The sequence below is a fragment of the Musca domestica genome, unplaced genomic scaffold (assembly GCF_030504385.1).
Source record: "Musca domestica strain aabys unplaced genomic scaffold, Musca_domestica.polishedcontigs.V.1.1 25, whole genome shotgun sequence".
Taxonomy (NCBI): Eukaryota; Metazoa; Arthropoda; class Insecta; order Diptera; family Muscidae; genus Musca; species Musca domestica.
The window spans coordinates 8,196,683-8,217,610 of NW_026712277.1; the positions used below are offsets into that span (position 1 = coordinate 8,196,683).

The window sequence follows — 20,928 nt, forward strand, 5'->3', positions numbered from 1 at the left end:
GAGCATGGGGAGCAGGGTTGTGGTTGGCATTCCTCATCTAGTCTCTTAAATGAAGATGACATAGTTTTTTTCGTTTAATTGAATCAATAAACCAAATGCCGAAGAAAACTATTCAAAAATTGAACTATTGAAGAATTCTCTTGGCGGCAGCGAATTCAGTTGGTTGTCGGATTTCAAACGGTTAAAAACTATAGAACGGCGGTATACCCAATCGAAGGACTTGAAAGTAATCGGAACATTTAGAAAAACAAAGGATATAAAAAAAGGAATCGGAACAATTCGAAATGAATCCTTGTGGCATAATATTGTGGTGTCTATCGATATTCGCCGCGACGAGTGTTTGCTATTCGGCCTGCTATCGCACACCGCAAGGTGCCACCGGTGATCGTTCACCCGTCGATGAGAATTATCAAATATTAATTGATGGCAACCCTTCGACATACTTACCCGGAAGAGAATATAATTGTAAGAAAAGAAGGATATTAAAGGATATTAAATGGCAACAAAAAGCCGGTTTTTTCAATAAAACCAATGGAATTTTTGAGGAGAAACTCAAGGACCAGGATGAATTTTCATTGACAACCAGAAATGAGATTTTATAGACGACCAGACGGACTCCCTCCAGAGATCAGAAACAGTCTTTATAGAGGACTATAAGTAGTCTTTATGGGCGAGCTAAAGGAAGCTGATGAGAACCTTTATAGATGAACTAATGGGAGAATTTATGGAGATCTAATGGAAGCTTTAGGGGACGTCAAAGGCAACCCCCACGAAGACTTTACTTTAAGCATCCTAAAATAGGCTTTAATATGGAGGGAGCCTTAAAAGGCGAATTAAATGGAGCCCTAAAAGGCGAATTATAGGCAGCCTTTAAAGGCGAATTAAATGCAAGTTAAATGGAGCCACGAAAGGCGAATTAAAGTGAGCCTTTAAAGGAAGCCTTGAAAAGCGAGTTAAAGGGAGTTTTTAAAGGCGAATTAAAGGGATCTTTGAAAGGCGAATTAAAGGAAGCCTTGAACGGCGAATTAGATTAAACCTTGAAAGGCGAATTAGAGGAAGCCTTAAGGGGCAATTTAAAGGGAGCATTTAAATGCAGCCTTTAAAGGCGAATTATAGGCAGCCTTTAAAGGCAAGTTAAATGGAGCCGTGAAAGGCGAACTAAAGTGAGCGACTTAAAGGGAGTCTTTAAAGGCGAATTAAAATGAGTCATTAAAGGCGAATTAGAGGAAACCTCAAAAGGCAATTTAAAGGGAGCATTTAAATGCAGCCTTCAAAGGCGAATTAAATGAAGCCATTAAAAGCGAATTAAATGGAGTAATTAAATGCAAATAAAGTGGAGCTTTAAAAGGCGAATTAAAGGAAGTATTTAAAGGCAAATTAAATAGAGACTTCAATGGCGAGTGAAGCAGCCTTTTTAAAGGTTGGAGGCTGCTAAAAGGTGCCTCTTTCATAATAGGCGGATTGAAGACACGCTCTTTCTTTATAGGGGGACTGAAGAGAAACTCTCTTTCATAGGCTAGCGGAAGGAAGCCTCTTAACCTAGCTAAAGAGAGTCTCTTTCTTTATATGAGGATAAAAGCAATCTTCTTTCGTTTGAGGTGAGCTAAAGAGAGCATTTTTCCTTATATGGGAGCAGGAGGGAGCCTTTTAGGGAAGCTCAATGAAAACCATTACAGAGGAGCTTATACAGACCAGACGATGACAGCTCTAATAGATTACTTATAACATCCGAAGGAAATTTCTGTAGCCATTGAAGGGTGTTTTTTAGATGACATAAATGGGAGCCTTTGTCGGTGAGCTGATTGGAAGCCTCTTTATAATCGAACTGAATGAGACTTCTCTAAAGGAAAAGTGCTAAATGAGTGCCTCTTTATCGGCCAGCTAAGTGGGACCTCTTTTTTAAGGTCAGGAACTTTATGGGCGAGTTTTAAACAAGCTTTGTTTTGGAGTTAAATGGAATCCAGCTTTAGAAAAGCCGAAGGTTGTCTATACAGGTGAACAGAAAGACTCTTGGTAGGTCATTATGGAAGAGCCGAATGAGAGGCCTTATAGGCGAGTTGAATAGAACATTTCAGAGAATGTCCTATTAGACTACCAGAACAGAGTCGCTCCAGAATATCTATAGACCAGCTGAAAGGAATCACCACAGATGATCTGAAAGAAGGCCTACATATATAATCTTTCTAGAAGAGCTTTAGAGAGTCTTAATGGGTCAAATGGAGAATACTTCTTCAGGTAAATTGAAGGTAGCCTCAATAGGCTAGACTTTCTAGGCGAGCTGAGGAGAGTCTTTATAGATGGGCACGATCTCTTAGGAGTCATAACTCGTAGGAATCTTTACATATGACCCGAAAAAAGAGCAGAAATAAACAGTAGGGGGTCTACACTGACTCATGACAAAAAGTTAGAAGAGAAGAACCCAAGGGAGCATTCATAGGCAAGGGGAGTCATAATACAGAGTCCGGGGAGTATACTTATGGACGAGTTGAAGGGAGTCTTGATAGAATAACTTAGGCAACCTCCATTAAATGCCTTTAGGCGTAGGGAAGAGAGCAAACAGAGTTTATATGGGTAAACTGAAGGTCGTTTCTACAGGGAAACTGAACATAGGCTTAATAAGCTTTTCTAATAAACTCAAAGGAGCCGTAGTATATGACCAGTATGGATCTTTATATACGATCCGATTAAAGTATTTTTAGACAAGCAGAGACAAGAAGAAGGGAGTCTATATAGAGGGACAGAAGGCAGTTGGAGGGGGTCTTTCTAAAAGAGCCCAAGGATAAAAAAAACGAAAAGGGCTTTATAATCCGCCAGGGATATACCTTTAATGGCGTTCTGAAATAGTCCTTTATAGGTGAGAACGAGGTTGCCTCTCTCTACGACCTATAGCCTGCCTTATATGTTTCTAGGCGAGCTACAGAGAGCTTCGTTTTCAAGGTATATGGGAGCCTTTAAAGCGGTTGTCTTTTAGGGGAAAAGAAGGATATTATTTAGGTTTTTCAAAATTCAGAGAAACCTTTTGAATCCTTCCAAGCCGTTGAGTACCTTTGCCATTTAGCTATTTGAACAAATTTCATAAGAGCGACTTTATTATTTTACTCTCACCTTTTTATCCTCCCAGTATCCCTATCCTGTCCGGATGGTCTGAAATTCTTGACATTCACCCTGCTGGTGGAATCGGAAAATCCCGCCCACAACGCACACAGTGAATTGTTGGGCAAATTCGAGATTATCAATCCGGCCGAGACGAAATTTAGCAATCTCTGTGAGAATATGATTGAAAGTAGCAACAGCAATATGAAGCAGAAGATTAGTGTTACCTGGATAGCTCCAGATGATCCGGAGAGTGGTTGTGTATTGTTTAAGGCGGCGGTATTGCAACATCGTACCGTTTGGTTTATTGATGATGGGTATTTGACCAAGAAATTGTGTCGGGAAAATGTCGATGATATACATCGCCAATTGCCGGCTGTGGATCCCTGTTGTGCCTGTGATGAGGCCAAGTATGAGGTGGGTTTAGGAATTTATTTTTTAACGATAGGAATAATATCTAGTCTTCCATTTAGATTGTCTTGGAACGCCATTGGTCCCGCAATACCCATCCCAAGGATTTCCCTTTGCAGGCTTGGCGCACCAGTTTTGGCACCGTCATTGGGGCCTCACACACGGTGGATTATTCTTTTTGGAGTTATGGCACCCCGGCTAGCCAGGGTCTACAGGAATTGGCCGAACATGGTTCGAGCATGGCCTTGGAAATGGAAATTAAAAATCACACGGAAGTAAAATTTAGAAGGAGATTTTTAAATGGATTTCTCCTAAAATATTTGTTTCTTTTAGACCGGCAATATACGCACCATAATCAAGGCGCCTGGCATCAGATATAAAGCCAACTTTGTGGGCAGAACATTGGCCACGGCCCGGGTGGGACCCAAACATCACATGATCTCGTTGGTAACAAAAATCAATCCCTCACCGGATTGGATTTTGGGTGTGGCCTCTATGGAGCTGTGCACTGCCAATTGTCGTTGGATTGATGAGAAGGTTTTGAATTTATATCCCTGGGATGTGGGCACCGATTCGGGACCGTCTTATGAGGTAGGTGATTGGATAGAATTTGGAAAAGAGTTTTATTCCATATTTCAATTTTAGTCTCCAGATCAAGCCCAAAAGCCTCCGGATGTTGTGAGACGCATTACCTCCTCATTTCCCAGTGATGAACATTCACCGTTTTACGATAAGTCGGGAGCACCCATGAAACCCTTGGCCACCTTAAGGGTTACTCGGAAACGTACATATGGCCGCTGTTTTGATGGTAAGGTGGCATATTGAGATTTATTTTATTACCGAGGTCAAAGACAAGGAAAGCGAGGAGATTGGTTTCCCAGGATGCTATGCCTTGACTTTCTGTGAAGGACTGTTTCCTAGGGTCATGGTGCAGCATCCGGGGGACTTGTTTTCCAGGCTTGGTTTCTGTGAAGGATTATTTTTATTCAGATGATTTCCTAGAATAAATGTGCAGGATCTGGGAGACTTGTTTTCAGGATTCTGTGAACGATCGATTTTATTTAGATAATTTCCTAGGACCCTGGTGCAATATTTTCATTTTTTTCCGAATATAACAAATTTTTCCAAATTTAGGATAGACTTAGTATTTTCATTATTTTTTCGGATCGGGACATAGGTAGAAAGGTCCTACCATGGTACAAAATGTATTGTTGTATCATGAGTCCTACCAATAACATCCATCGATAATGTTCTTAATTTCAGAACAACTTCCGATTGAATGTGACACCCATCCCTGGACGGAGTGGAGTGAGTGCAATGTTAAGTGTGGCAGTGGCACCCAATATCGCGTACGTGATTACAAGGATCCAGAGGTGGCTAGGAAAAAGAATTGCCAAGAAATCCTTCGACAAACCCAGGAATGTAGTGGTCCATGTGTCGAACAAAATTCAGGAGTCCCAATGTCAAGCAATTCCCGCTATGGCAGTGCAGCTGAATGTGAGCTAACGCCTTGGTCGCCATTTTCCGAATGTTCCAATAAATGTGGCATGGGAACTAGGACAAGGACGAGGGGCTATGTCAATAGTTATGCCACCGAGAGGTGTCAGGTGGGTACTTTTTGGAATCACCTCTTATTCTACTTCTAATAATGATGATGATGTTTTATTGTGCATTCCTACAGAGCGGTGGCATAAACGTTGAATTGGTGCAAACCGAATCCTGTGAGGGTACTTATTGTGGTGGTGCCATACTCAACTCCTCGAATAAACAACGCCGGAAGGAACAGAAACCCGACAACAATCGCCCATTGGACTATGACATGGAACCAAATGGCTATGACTCGGAACAAAATCAAGAATATGCAGGTGGTATGGGAGGATATATGGACACTGGGGATTTGAGATCTCAAATCAATAAACCACCATCTATGAGTGGTCGTAATGATGACTATGGCAAATCTCCGTATGAGAATCTCAATACAATATATGGCAGTGAGAGATTGAGGGGAAATCCTCCCCATGTAGCAGAGGATGATGAGCAGGAAATAAGCGGTGATTTAACCTTTGGCAATACTCGTTCGAAATTTAATACATTTGGTACAATGGATGCCAGGGCCAACAAACCCACATTGAGAACTAGCACAACTACCCAACGCAATTTCAGGGCCTTCAGTTATGGTCAGACAACCGAATCATCCTCATCTTTATATGGTTTTCTTCCAAGCAACCCATATGGCATAAAGGGTATCAATGATGGCATCACCGATCACGAAGAGGAGACAGATAAAAGTTTCTGCCTGCAACGTCCAATTGTGTCGCCAGATCCCTGTAATGCTCCCAGGGTATTTTTGAAAAATTATTGGTTCTACGATGCCTTCGATATGCAATGTAAACTCTTTACTTCGGATAACTGTGATCAGAATCGCAATAAATTTTTCAGTCTAGAGGCGTGTGAGTCGGAATGTGCTGGTGAACAGAATATGGAGACTGATGGTTATGGTTATCGAAACATTGGTGGGGGTTATGGCAATTCGGGCGCCACTCGAAACAATGGCAAGTGGAAAAATGTATGGGGTTAAGAGATAATTTTAATAAAAATTATTTTTAAAACAATTTTTTATATTTATTTTTATATGAATTTTGAAAAAATGAGAGATGTCTGGAGAGGGATTTTGATTGAGAATTTTTGGGGGTTCAATAAAGATTTATAAATGTGGATTTATTTCAATATTTTTGGATCTAAAGAAAATATTTTTATTATTTTCAATAAAAAAAACATTAAAAGATAAGCTTTAAAAAGCCTTCTATCTATAGACGACATCTTAGAGTTGTCTATGGATAGAAGAATACTCAGAGGCTTATGTCCACAGACGAGCGTAAATAGGTATTTTGTCTATAGAAAAGCTTTCTATGGTGTTTTCTCCACAAAACATATTTTAAATGTTGTATATATGCATAAAAGAGCTTTCAAAGATCTTCAGTCAATGGTGTTGTGTCCATAGAAAAGCTTTCAAAGATCTTCTGTCCATAGAAAAACTTTCAAAGGTCGCCTGTCTATAGAAGAGCGTTCACATGTCATCTGTCTACTGAAAGGCTTTCAATGGTGTTCCACTCAGTCATTTAAGAGTTATTCTGTCTACAGACGAGCTTTCAAGGCCATTGTATATAGAAAAGTTTCAAAATGAATTCTGCTCATAGAAGAGCTTTTAATGACGTCCTATCTACAGATGAGCTTTCCATTGTATTATATCAACGGTCTTCTATACATAGAAAGAACTTTCAAAGGTCTTCTATATATACAAATATATATGTTTTATATCTATAGAAGAGCTTTCAAATATCTTGTGTCTATGGAAGATCTACTGAAGAGCTTTCAAAGGTGGCCTGTCAATCTGTCTATAGAAGAGCTTCCAAAGGTGTTCCACCTAGTCCTTTAAGAGGTATTCTGTCTACAGTACAGCTGTCAAGGGTCTTCTATCTTTAGAAGAGTTTTAAAAGTGATTCTATTTATAGAAGAGCTTTTAATGGCTTCTGTCTACAGACGAGCTTTCAAAGGTGTTTTGCCCATATGAGAGCTTTTATAACTATAGAAGGGATTTCAAAAGTCGTATATTAATAAAAAAAGCTTACAATGATCTTCTATATATAGAAAGAGCTTTCAAGAAAGCTTTAAAAGACCTTTATCGATTGAAGGTTTTTTAAAGCTCTTTATATTATTATGATTCATTTCAAATTTTAATCTTTTATTAAAAAAAAAACATTTTTTGTAAAAAAAAAACATTTTTTATAAAAAAATCATTTAAAAAAAAAACAATTTTTTTTAATTTTTATATCAGTTTTTATTTTAAAAAAAATCAATTTAAAAAAATCAATTTTTTATAAAAATAAACAAATTTTTATAAAAAACAATTATAAAAAAATAAATTTCTATAAAAAACTAAAATTTTTATAAAAAATACAATTAATAAAAAAATTCAATTTTTTATAAAAAAAATAAATTTTTTATAAAAAAAATATTTTTTTATAAAAAAAAATATTTTTTTATAAAAAAAAGGTTTAAGATGTTTAAAAAACGTTAAAGAGCCCATTAACCATTGGAAGAGCTTTTCAGAGATCATCAGACCAAATTTGGACATTTCAAATTTGATTTTTTAAAAATATCAACTTTTTATAAAAAATTAATTTTCTGTAAAAAAAACAATTTTTTACAAATAAAAACAATTTTTTACAAAAATTAAATTTTTGGAAAAAAAAATATTTTAAAAAACTATTTTTTACCAAAAATTTAATTTAAAAAAATAAATTTTTATAAAAAAATAAAATTTATAAAAAAAAATAAATTTAAATAAAAAAAATTATTTTTTTTATAAAAAAATAAATTTTTTATTAAAAAATAATTTTTTTTAAAAAATGCATTTTTTCAACAAATTTTCAAGGACATTTTTAAGGAATTCTTCAGGAAGCTAAAGGCTTTTAAACTTCACTATTTAAAATTTTTTAAAGGATCATTTGTGGGTCTAATGAGGACTTTTCAAATTATTATTTTGAAATCATTAAAAAAATAAAAAACAATTTTCTTAATTCAAATTATTTCCAAAGTAGGGTATCCGCAAGACCCTATTCCACCCTTAGATTCGCTTTTCTTGCCAACCTTGAAATTACGATGACGGCGACGTCCATAGTCGCGATAAGGAAACATTTTAACTTTGCTAATTCTCTGCCACTCTCTTTCTCCGCCACACAATCAAAGATTTGCGTATGAAACGCAACTTGGAGTAGCCGTGAGAGATCGCCGTCCGCATTATAATCTTGACTATAATCACGGCTTGCCATTAGTTTAACTAAAACTTTGGAAGTGTAAACATCAGTGAGAGAAAATTAAACCGCAAAAAGTACATCCTCTACGTTATAATGGAAAATTGGAAAACCTATTTTCTGGGAATTTACATAGTGACAACAATAATACAAACCGGAAATGTTTTTGCAATCTTGTGCAGCCGTTATCCACAAAACACCTTGGCGCCCAAGGCGCCAGTCGATGATAATTTTGCCATAACAATAACGGGCAATGCCCAGACCTATTTGCTGGGTCAAACCTATAATGGTAAGTATGACGAGGCGATCATTAGCACATGGTGCAAACTAGACGCCTTTTAGTCTAGCTGGCTGATAGTATGCAGAATTGTCTGCACGACAACAAAGCTTTGTGACTAGTTTGCAGAATCTCGTGCTGCAGTTGTGTTCTGAAATGACCTTGAACTTAAACTTATAAAGTGGTTTGCGGCAAATATTTCCAAGTCAAGCCGGCATTGTGTGCGTAGATTAAAAAACGACGCCTCTCAAGAAAACAAAACAAAAATCAATGTTTTGAAGATTATTTTAAGGCGTCTCGCTTGGTGATAAGGTTTCGGCGTCCCCCTTTTTTTCGAGTAAACAACGAATTACTTTTGTTTTGTTTTTGAGCCTCTCAATATGCTGCCTTCAATTAATGCAGAACTTTCCATTAGTTTCTTTACAAGCTTACAATGGTCGGCGTTTTATTAGCGCCAAATTGGCATTGGAAAATGATAATGGCGATCTGGTGATGAATTCCAATTTGGGACATTTCGAGTTAATTGACCCCGTCGAGAGTCGTTTCAGTGCCGATTGTGTGAATATGATTGAGACCACGAATACGAATCCTAAAACCCGTTTGGATATGGCATGGGTGGCTCCGAGTGAACCCGGCTTTGGTTGTGTTTTAATACGGGCCACTGTCATACATCATCGGGATGTTTGGTTCATGGATGATGGTTTGCTGACGAAACGCATCTGTGAGGAGGCCGTGGATGATTTGGAGTCCCAGAAGAAGGATGAGGAGGGCAAGGAGTGTTGTGCCTGTGATGAGGCACGTTATGAGGTGAATTGAAAAGAATTTACATTTTGGAAACCATTTTTCAAAAATTGTTCTCCTTCAGATAACCTTTGAGGGCATGTGGTCACGTAATCTCCATCCCAAAGATTTCCCCGCCAAAGGATGGCTTGCCAAATTTAGTGACATATTGGGTGCTGCCCACACCTCAGATTATCGTTTCTGGGATTCTGGTGAATTGGCTTCGTCGGCCATGCAAGAATTTGCCGAACATGGTTCTTCCCGGGGCCTGGAACAAGAATTCAATAACTATTTTAAGGTAAGTCCATAGAACACGTCAGATTTTCTGAAGGCTAACTTTATTGTGGTTTAGGAGAAAAAGATACGCACCATTCTCAAGGCCCGTGGTCCATCATTTCCCTATTTGAATAATCCCACACTGGCTTGGTTACGTGTGGACCCCTCTAGGCATCAGCTGTCGTTGGCTTCAAAAATTACACCCTCACCGGATTGGATAGTTGGCGTTGCGGGCCTGGAATTATGTCTTGCGAATTGCACCTGGATTGAAGAGAAAGTCATTAGCTTATATCCATGGGATATTGGCACCGATGCAGGACCGTCGTATACGGTAAAATAACATCTATTAATATTGGCTGAACAGAATTTCCTTCAGGAATACTCCCATTCAGCCTGGCTGAATAAAATTTCCTTTGGGAAGACTCTCATCCAGTCCGGCTGATTAATGTTTTCTTGGGGAAGAATTCTCTTCAGCCTGGCTAAATAGAGTTTCCTTTGGGAAAACTCCCATTCAGCCTGGCTGAAAAGAGTTTCCTTTGCGAAGACTTTCACTCAGCCCGGCCGAATAGAGTTTCCTTTGGAGAACTCCCATTCGGCTTGGCTGAATAGAGTTTTCTTTTGGGAAAACTCCCATTCAGCCCGGCTGAATAGAGTTTCCTTGGGGAAGACTCTCACTCAGCCTGGCTGAATAGAATTTCCTTGGGGAAGACTCTCACTCAGCCTGGCTGAATAGAGTTTCCTTGGGGAAGACTCTCACTCAGCCTGGCTGAATAGAGTTCCCTTGGGGAAGACTCTCACTCAGCCTGGCTGAATAGAGTTCCCTTGGGGAAGACTCTCACTCAGCCTGGCTGAATAGAGTTCCCTTGGGGAAGACTCTCACTCAGCCTGGCTGAATAGAGTTTCCTTGGGGAAGACTCTCACTCAGCCTGGCTGAATAGAGATTCCTTTGCGAAGACTTTCATTCAGCCCGGCCGAACTCCCATTCAGCCTGGCTGAATAGAGTTTTCTTTGAGAAAGCTCCCATTCAGCCTGGCTTAATATAGTTTCCTTTGAGAAAGCTCCCATTCAGCCCGGCCGAATAGAGTTCCCTTTGAGAAGACTCTGATTTAGCCTGGCTGAACAGAATTCCCCATTTAACCCGGTTGGATGGAATTACTTCATTTCCTGCATCTCTTTTTGTTTCCAGTCCCCTGACCAACCACAACTACCACCAGATGTTATACGGCGCATGCGTTCTGATTTTCCATCGGATCCTCGATCACCATTCTATGATCCCACAGGAGCTCCCATGAAGCCCATGGCCATGTTGAAAATAAAACGTCAAAGATTGTATGAAAGGAAATGTACAGATGAAGATTGTAAGTCCACATCCTAATATCTCCCATTATGGGACTCATCTAATCTGAAATCTTAGAAAATTTTATTTGATTTTTTTTCCAAAAAGTTTAAAATTCGGAAATAAAAAACGAAACTATTTTTGAGGTTATGATCTCAGATTGTGGCAAACTTTCCTTACCTTTAATGATTTCCTATCCATGGTTTTCCTTGTAGCCAACAATGCCGACGACATACCCCGAGAATGTCATACCCATCCCTGGTCCGCTTGGAGTGAATGCAGTGCCGAATGTGGTTTGGGTACCAGGAGTCGATCTCGTGTCTACAAACAACCGGAAGTGGCTAGTATCTATAACTGTGATGAAATCGTAATAAAGAGGCAAGTGGAACCTTGTTCGGGCGCATGTTCAAAATCCGACAATCCTCCATGGCTACAGGAAGAGGATGAAAACGGTGAAGGGGATAATTTACTTAAATCCCTGCGACCCATGATAAAACGGGGAGGAGGACGATCCAATGTTGATTGTGCTGGCCAATGGTCAGCATGGTCGGCCTGCAATGCAACTTGTGGTGTGGGCTTTAAGATGAGGAGAAAAATTCTCGATGCTAGGGCACAAAGAGAGTGTCAGGTAAAAGTTTTAACAAAACATAAGGATTTCTAAAATAAAATGCATTTCTTGTGACAGGAAGAGGATCTTTATGAATACGAGAAATGTTTTGTCTCCAATGTTGCCTGTCGCCGTTTCAATGTTCAGCCAGTTGTGGGAGCAACAACTCATTTGGAAAATAACTTTGAAAACCCTCAAGAAAATACTTTGCTTGATTCAGAGCATGGAGATAACGAGAATTATCCTTTGAGCTCTTCGGTCACGGAGCCCGAATTTTCATATGAAAGAGTGCCAAACAGTTATAAACCCATTGATGAATTTGCTGTGGATACAAATCTTCCGGAATACAATTACAACAATCAAGAAGAGGATTTGGTGCCCTCATATGGTGGTATTCAAGCAGAAAACTTAAGACAAGAACCACCTGGACCTTATATTTCGAACTATCATTCAGAGGGATTCTATGAACCCGAAGAAACAAAACGTTTCCAATATCTCCGAAGAAACAATCAGCAAATTGTTTTGGATAGAAACCGCAAGGCTCTGCAATATAGTCAAAGAAATGTCCTACCCGGTCATCCAAATCTATACGATGACACGAATTCTCTTCTGCTACAATCCATACCGGTCCACTGTTATCAACCTCTCTCCGTTGTGGAGTGTTCAGATAATCGTGTGATTTCCAATTATTGGTTTTATAACTTCTGTACCGACGAGTGCATGCTGTATGCTGCCGATATTTGTGATCCGAATACAAATAAATTTCCCTCATTTGAGAGATGTGAACAGCAGTGTGCCAATCCCCTTCGAAGGTTGCCGAACTTTTTGCGTCGCAAACAATTGCAATCACCATTTTGCCAACGTTTACTTAGGAATAGCCGAAAGAGAGCTTATACGTTTTGAATAGGTTGCATTTTGAGGTTATTTTAAGGCTCAGGAATCTCAGATATTTCAGAATTTGTTTCATATTCTTAAAAGTAATATTAACATTATTAACTACTGCTAATGTTAATCTGTATAATTTATTTTAAATATTAATAAAATTCTTAATATTGTATTAATTGGAATTAGGTTAGGTTGTCCTTTCCGACAACCAGAGGGGACTATTTGGGTGAATTCTTTAACGACAGACTGAAAGGAGATTTATAAACAAGTTGAAGGGCTTCTTTCTAGACGAATTGGAGAGAGGCTTTCAAGGTCAGTTTAAGGAGTCTTTTTAGACGAACTGAGGGGGATCTAATTGGAGTTTTTATAGATGAGCTGACTGCAGGCTTTATAGACGAGAAAGTAAGAAGGTAAGGTATAGACGACAGAGATTGCCTTACATGCAATCAGAAGGAAGTATTTGTAGACGACCAGAAGGGTGTCCGCATGGGCAAAAAAAGGACTCTGAATAACAAACCTACAAAGGGGTCTGTATCATTGTCACTTCTTCCCTTGCCTTCACAACTACTTCCATTACTTTTACACTTTATTAAACATAATTTAAATAATTTATTTAACAAAAAAAATATCTATAAACATTACTTTCTTTTCTTTTAGATTTTAAAGCTACCTTATTTTTTCGATTTATTTGAAGTTGAGGTTCGACGCGTTTTCAAATATGACCACCAAAAATAATATTTAAGCGTTATGACAGCCATTGTGAATAGAGCAAGTTTTAAACGTTTTCCATTTGAGTTTGATGACACTGGCAACGGACAGTCTCTACGTTGACAATCACCCGCCTTCGTTGAGTAATGACGCATAGCTACGGATGATCTACAGTCCACTGCAAGTCATTGATTTTTAGAACTTGCAGATGTCGACTTCTCGGCATTGATAATAGGTAAAATATTAAATTTAATAACTGAACCCTTGGCACGTTTTTGTACAATTTTCCCTATGGGTTCGGGTGTTTTAATTGATTCCTCTATGGATTTGTAGATTTTTTCACAGCTAGATAAATCCGATTCATTGCCTTGTATTAGAATGCGTACTTCGTGGTGTTTCGACAACCATTTGGAAATGTTCTTTAGGCGGGAAGCTAAATCGTGGTCCGATATACGAGAGCCAATGTTGAGGGTCTTTTCAGATTTCTTCTGTGATGCTTTATCGGAGGCGCCGGAGGAGGTATCCTTGTCTTGACCACCTTTTAAATCTGATAGTTCTTCTTGTAATCGTTCTGCTGAGGAAACCAATCTGAAATAGATGGAAAATGAGATGCAATTTAATGTTGATATTTAAACTGTACCAAGAAACTAGACCAATTTCAGATCAAGTTGAAATATAAGATCTATATATGGTGATATTTGTATATTTAGCCGGTTTTGGAACTTTCAATTAAGGCCGAAGGCACTCAGTTCATTTAGTTTTTTTTAATGAGTTAAAAAAAGCTTCCCGGCTAATCTGAGCGATGTCTTTTAAATATCTTCACTATTTTCGGCTTAACTCTAGTTTAGAAAAAACTCTTCAATTTTTTCGAAATTTTTTCCAGTGGTAGGTATTTTTACCCTGATCCCGGGAAACAATATTTTCTTGGGGGACGGACCCGGAACCCCAGATTTTTGACCCCAAAGTCCGGGACCCCGACAAGATCCAATTACCCGATATATACAATATGGGATTTTTGGAAAGCTTATGAAAATACCTATCCAACATGTGGTCACGGTTCGGAAGTTATAATCAAATTATCGATTTTTTGGACCCGGATTTTTTATAAAATCCCCAAAAAGTCAAAAAAGGGCCCATTGTGGGGGTCAACAAAATTGATGGCAATTTATAGCATATTGTTTATATCGGGTAATTGGTTCCGGTTCCAGGCCGGGTCTCAAACCCGGATTTTCGGGTCAAAAATCTGGGGTCCCGGGTCCGTCCCCCAAGAAAAAAATAGTTTCCCGGAATCAGGGTAAAAATACATACCTCTGGGAAAAATTTAGAAAACATCGAATTGTTTTTACTAAACTAGAGTTGTTCCCCATTTTCTTAGTATATCCTTACTTATAGACCGGCCTCTGGGTTTTCGTATCCAACTTCTGCACCTGCACCAGTTGCATTGAACGACGTTTGGCCAGATTCTTGGCCTCCTCCAGAGATGTAACGGTAACATTTTGATTTTGCAACAGGGTAATCTTCAGCGATGATGACTTCTTCTTTTGAGCGGATGCACCGGATTCATCGCCCACATCATTGGGCCTCTGTCTTTGGTACAAAGACAAACATCCAGTATTTGTGTGTATGGGTCTCAGCAGATTCCTTACCGCCAACGTTTGAATGGCGTTTCTTAGCAAAAATGTCATTGTTTTTTAAATAAAATGCACTTTTTAGAACGATGCTTGGTGTTTTTCTTATGAAATGGGAGTTGAGTTAGATTACAGTGCCACTAAAGCTTAAGAAAAACGTCAAAACAAAAACAACGAGCAGGGTTCTAGAAGCTAAAAGAAACCAGCTGTGATGTTCACTGAATGAACTAAGGAACGAGTGACAATACATTTAAAGCCGAGGCCTCTATTGTGTAGTCACGTTTTATGTGGAAATTAGGAATTTTTAATATTCGGGGGAGAGAAAAGAGAGAGAGATAGAGAGAGAGAAAGAGGAGATAAAATAACGTTTTCCTCTCCCCACTTGCCTTATGGATCAATCATGACATATTTCGTTTACTGAAACAAGCGTAAAGTTCAAAAATATATGTTCACTGAATGGACGAAAGAACGAATGTGGAACATGTTTTAAATATAAAAAAAATAATAAATTGAAAAAACATATAAAGAAACTAAATAAAAAAGTATGTTATCATCAGAAGAAGACGTTTAAAGTTGTTTGTTGATAACAACTTTTTTTTATTTATATTAAATGTCAATTAGTTAAAATTTGTATGACAACAAAGTAGAAATAAGGACCAAATTTCTTGCTATTAAAAATACCTTTTGTTGGTTAAAATCTTTAAAATTCTGCTATGCGTGGTAGGATTGTTTTCTGAATGCCGCCCATACCGAATTTACCAAATTTAATGCGATTAAAATTATACGCCTAAAAGTATGCTCAATTTAATTACCATTCTTAAATATCAACACATATTTTATTTGCCATATATAAATAAATGGTTTACATTTCCAAGGATATTTTTCATGTTTATATATTTTATCCTCGTGACAAAGCAGCAATAAAAACACCAACATTTATATTTTTTTATTTATGTATGTATTTTGATTTATAGTTGTAACACGATACAATAATAATATGGAATATATTTGCTGTTGTTGTTGTCGTCGGTGTGTCTTTATTTATGTATGTATGTAGTTATGTATATATCATTCTTTATAAATACTTTTTGTTAGGTAGATTAATGTTTTAACGGAATCTGTTATTAATATTTATTTGTATTTTTTTTAATTCAAACTAAGACAGAAGGAAAAAAGATTGCACTTATATTTAAAACATTTATAAACTAAACTTATTATTCTCTTTTCATTTTCTTTTTTTAAAACATAAATATAAGCATCATTTGAAATACATATATATTTACTATATAGCTATGTTGGAGTGTATCGGTGTGTCCGTATATGCATACATATAAAATAAGAGTATATATACAACGAGGTAAATTACGTTTTGAGATAGCGGTAAAACAAAAATCGAAACTAATTATAACAAAATGATTTCTCTGTTTCGAGTGCCATTGAAAGCGATAAGAATAGGGTTATTGATTCTTGCGTGTTCTGGCTGTCTACGAAGGTAAATTTATAATTATTATCATCATCAATGTTGTTGTTGTTGCTTTTGTTTCACGACTTCATTAGTTTTGTTTCATATGTTTTTCCAGCAGATATACATTTTGAGCTTGCTTGGTTGGGTGTCATGTAGTTAAGGGAGGTAAAGAAGGAAATGTCAAATGCCCCCATAACTGCGTGGGATGCCATTACAAAAGTTAGTGAGATTTTCCTATATGTGTGTGTTTCGTTTTCTTAGACTCTTTGGATTTCAAACAGCTTTACTTCGGTGTCATACCAAATTGCCGGCTCCACGTTACGCAAATAAATCACACCCCATATATAGGTACGGAACCAAGCCGTTGTTCCCGCATTTGCTTGATACTTCCGTATGAGTATGGGATGGGGAACTGGCAGGAGGCCCACAAGCGTACCATGTTGAAGGAATTTTAAAATTTCCGACTCATCCGTTAGACCCTTGTCTATACAGATTTTCTCCACTTGTGGCACTAGGACCTGCAGAAGACGCATTATGGTTTGCAAAGGCAGCTTGGAACGCCATGAAACTATCCATTCTGGTGTGGGTGTCCACACTTCCATGGAGGGTTGATGAACCATGCGAATGCTGCTACGTGGTGCCACTGATAGCCGGTTATTGGCTTTTACATCACGTTCAAAATTTCCATTAATTGGACTATTCGATCGAGACTCGGATGGAGATTTCTCAGGGGTTTTCTCAAACCGCACTATGTCTGAGGTGCCATCAATTGTGGGAGTTTGTTCCGTTGAATCAGTACTGCCCGGATGGGCCTGTTCCCGTTCAGTCATTTGCAATAAGGCTGGAGTATCAGGCAAGGAGGCCTTCAATGTGCCCGGTTCAGCAGGCATGGCCGTTAAAGCACCTTCCATTTGTTTTTCTCCACCGTGCTGTTGTTGTTGAGACTCAGTCTCCGATTCAGCAATGTTGCTATTATTAAGAATGCCACCGTTTTTGGGGGTATCCTCCTCCAAATCATCCTCCTCATCCTCTTCGTCATCATCTTCAACGCAGTTGGGCAACTGATTTTGAAAATTTTGCACAACAGTTGTTATTCGCTTCTGCCTCACGGGTGGTAAATTGAATTTTCCCACTTTTCGACCACTCAGACACTTTGCAATGCCATTCATATCAGTTGGCAAATTGGCCATGGCATGGAAAACATGGCGCTTCCGTATAATCGTGTACACCAAATTCGAATTGCCATCAAATTGGTATTGTATGATGTTGTTGAATATCTCCAACAAGAAAAACACCAAATGATGGTTACTGGGGGCGGACAATAAGAACCATGGTGTACTGAAGGCCTCCAATAAATGCAATAACTTTACACTAGCCACCATGGACAGAGTCTTGAGATAGGGTGAAACATTGACCAAAATTGTGAGAAGACAATCGAATAAGGGCTGCAAACGTTGATGGCCAGTGGCAATGATTTTATGGAATACTGTTATCAAGAGATCGGCATGGGTACCCGTGAACACGGGAATGTCCATAGGCACAGTAGCAGTGTAGGGTTTATTCAGGCGCACACCAAAGTTACGCTCACCTAAAAGACAAAGGGAAAAAATAATTGGATTAGAAACTGAGGCTCTGACTCATACCCTCACTCTCTGTCTATGGTTTCAACTTACCCGACAACAGCAACAAAATAAAAACCCCAATATGCATTAGTCCCACCTTCGACTGATCAGCCCGGGAATAATTCAAATGATAGAGTATGGGTATTAAAATATCCAAAACATCCGAACTTTTCAAAACGAAATACAAAAACTTCTTATTGTAATCGCATATCTTCCAGAACAATATCAACAGCTCCTGGTGACAATGCAAACGTTTCGTGGAATTGGGCAAATAGTTTTGAACCAAGGGGTTGTTCAGCAGACGTGTTATGCCTTTCAGAATAAAATGGAAATCTTCATCTCGATGTACCCGGGATAAATAATTGATGAACAAATTATCCCCACAGACATCGTCATATGGCGACGGAGCTGGTAGTTTGCCATGGCGCTGCAGTTCCAATTGTTGTTGCTGTTGAACAATCATATCATGATCCAATGTTACAATCAATATTTGCAAACAAGCCTCCACCAGGGCCTCGGTGGTATCCGTGAACAATAGATGATTATAGGGTACCCCAAAGCCAACGGGATCATAAGCACAGACCGTGTTCAAGAAAGATGTAAACAAAGGCAGGGCATGACGATTATCGGCCGATGTAAAGTAGGCAATCCATTTATTGGGCTCCTCTGTGGGTGTGGGAGCCCTGTACATTGGTTCCGAGAAACATGTCAGCAATAATTTCAACAATTCCGTGCGTCTCTTTTCCATGTTGGCATTCTTAGGTGGGGAATGAGCAAAACCCACACCCGCTTCCCAAATATATTCACAGCTATCGATATTGGCCAATTCCTCAGCCTTCTCGGGACCTGGCCGCCTAGTGGCTGCTGTTACTGTGAAATCGGGACAGAAAAGCAAATCACACACAGCATTCAGCAGAGACTGGGCTAAGGGTACAGTTTGCTGATGATATGCCAACGGTTCAGTCTCACCACCCACCCTTGCCACATCCTGGCCAGACTCTTTACCACCACCCGCTGCTGGCAAACTACTCCAAAAGAAATGACGCCACTTATCATCCTCGAAGATGTATGGAATAATGCGTATTAACAGACGAACACAGTTCATGACACACGACTGTTCGGCCTGTGTGCGACAGCTGTTGTCGACTGCCTTCGCCAGTTTTTCCACTGCCTTATAGCAGAGAGTCGCCAAATTGGCAGGATTATCATTGCGTATATTTCGTATCTCCGCCGCAGTTACCAAAGCAAATACATCCTCCAAAGTGGTTTGATGGCCACTCCAAAACTGTTCCCAAAATGGGTCGTCAGCATCGATCTTTTGATTTTTCTGTGTGAGTTGTACAATGGATTTGCGAAAGTTCAACTTTGAATCACTGTTTCCCATATTGGATCAATGTAAGGTGGTTTTGTCACACAAAACGGTATGGAATTTGGTGTTGCTGCCAACACACAACGGAATAGTCCAATATTATTTCACTTTAGCACACAAATCTTTGTAATTTATTCCACAATTTATGATTTTTTGCAATTCCAATTGGAAAGAAAACCAACCAAAACACGTACTCTGAAAATTTTTTATTTTCTCTGAGACAGAGCTACCGTATGAGAGTGACACTTGGCAAAAAATTGGTTTGACAATTGATTTCTTACGATATGGTAACATTGCAAAGGGTATTATAGTAAAGGTGGCCTGGTGATATAATAAACATGGAAATGACATGAAATGGAAGAAATGCTTTGTTTCTTTTCCTTTAAAAATTGTAAAGGTTGTGAAGTGTAAATCAGATTTCCATTTGAATTGTACTGCTATTTTGTGTAAGGGAACATATTTCGGTTAAAAAGCTGCAAATGTTCAACACTTTAACATATAAATGAGCTTACATATTACGATACATAACGACCCTAAATAATTACAAATCACCAAAATAGCAAAATGTAAGGTTTCTAATCAAATATTTTTAATTAAAACATGAGTACCAATTAATACTCATAAGAAAAAGATAAACCCCAAATAAAAGTAGATCTTCTTCCAGCTCGGAACTATACATTATTTTTTTTGCAAAAGGGAAAGAATACTTACAATACTCAGTAGCATTTTCACCACAAAAGTTTTGCTTTTTATGCCCTCCACATTGAAAAGGAGGTTATTCCGTTTGTAACATTTCTAAATATTCGTCGTAGACCCCGTAAAGTATATATATTCATGATCAACATGATCGTCTGTCTGTCTGTTGAAATCACGATATAGCCCACATTATATTATCAAAGTTTTGGCAGAACAATTTGTTTTGTGTATAGGATGATTGGTATTGAAAATGAGATATATCGGTTTACGTTTTGGTATAACGGTACCTCCCGATAATCCGTATTTTGATTATTTGCGCCATATTTTTCACGGATTTGTCTAAAAATTAGAATTTGGAAGTCATAAAAGGTTCTAGCTTCGGTGGCGAAAGATTGTATGTAAAGGTCTAAGTTTTCGTATAGTCCCATATAACGGTTAATCCCGATATTCGGTATTTTGATGATTTTCGTCACATTTTTCCACGGATTTGTCTAAAAATTAGTATTTGTAGGTCATAATGAGTTCTAGCTCCGGTGGCGAAACATTAGATGTATAGGTCGACGTTTTTGTATAGTCCCCACATAACGGTACCTCCCGATATTCGGTATTTTTATGATTTTTACCACATTTTCCACGGATTTGTCTAAAAATTGATATTTGTAGTTCAAAATGGGTTCTATCTCAGGTTGCAGAACATTGAATATTTAGGTCCACGTTTTCCTATTGTGCACATATAACGATACCCACCGATATTCAGTATTTTGATAATCCTAGTCACATTTACCCACGAAACTGTTTCAAATTTGGTATTTAAGAAGATTTGGTGGATGACAATCCTTAAAGTACAAACTTGTCTATAGAGGTTCCCGATTTGGTGTGGCCTCCATATGACGGGTTCCCTCACATTATGTTTTTCTTTTTTTTTTTTTGAAAAGTTTAACAGCATTATTTAAACGGAAGA

General features: G+C 38.3%; 4 protein-coding genes across 4 annotated transcripts; 2 read left to right on the plus strand and 2 right to left on the minus strand.

Annotated features, from left to right (window-relative positions):
* Nucleotides 1–90: 90 nt before the first annotated feature.
* LOC101892487 (spondin-1) lies at nucleotides 91–6,082 on the plus strand. Its single transcript, XM_005181590.3, has 7 exons — nucleotides 91–465; nucleotides 3,122–3,510; nucleotides 3,567–3,779; nucleotides 3,838–4,095; nucleotides 4,150–4,312; nucleotides 4,768–5,111; nucleotides 5,186–6,082. Exons 1-7 carry the CDS (start codon nucleotides 285–287, stop codon nucleotides 6,080–6,082), a joined length of 2,445 nt encoding a protein of 814 aa, XP_005181647.2. The 5' UTR covers nucleotides 91–284.
* A 2,085-nt stretch (nucleotides 6,083–8,167) lies between these two features.
* LOC131802908 (spondin-1-like) lies at nucleotides 8,168–12,651 on the plus strand. Its single transcript, XM_059123663.1, has 7 exons — nucleotides 8,168–8,607; nucleotides 9,011–9,402; nucleotides 9,461–9,673; nucleotides 9,728–9,982; nucleotides 10,838–11,009; nucleotides 11,203–11,615; nucleotides 11,673–12,651. Exons 1-7 carry the CDS (start codon nucleotides 8,415–8,417, stop codon nucleotides 12,495–12,497), a joined length of 2,463 nt encoding a protein of 820 aa, XP_058979646.1. The 5' UTR covers nucleotides 8,168–8,414; the 3' UTR covers nucleotides 12,498–12,651.
* A 413-nt stretch (nucleotides 12,652–13,064) lies between these two features.
* On the minus strand, nucleotides 13,065–14,975 carry LOC101888940 (uncharacterized). Its single transcript, XM_005181567.4, has 2 exons — nucleotides 14,574–14,975; nucleotides 13,065–13,775 (listed from the first exon to the last, which is right to left on the minus strand). The coding sequence occupies exons 1-2, from the start codon at nucleotides 14,870–14,872 to the stop codon at nucleotides 13,373–13,375; spliced, it is 702 nt and encodes a 233-aa protein (XP_005181624.2). The 5' UTR covers nucleotides 14,873–14,975; the 3' UTR covers nucleotides 13,065–13,372.
* Nucleotides 14,976–15,750: 775 nt separating this feature from the next.
* Nucleotides 15,751–19,505, minus strand: LOC101888762 (protein HID1). The gene is made up of 2 exons (XM_011293394.3): nucleotides 17,954–19,505; nucleotides 15,751–17,868 (listed from the first exon to the last, which is right to left on the minus strand). The coding sequence occupies exons 1-2, from the start codon at nucleotides 19,284–19,286 to the stop codon at nucleotides 16,538–16,540; spliced, it is 2,664 nt and encodes an 887-aa protein (XP_011291696.2). The 5' UTR covers nucleotides 19,287–19,505; the 3' UTR covers nucleotides 15,751–16,537.
* Between the last annotated feature and the right edge of the window lie 1,423 nt (nucleotides 19,506–20,928).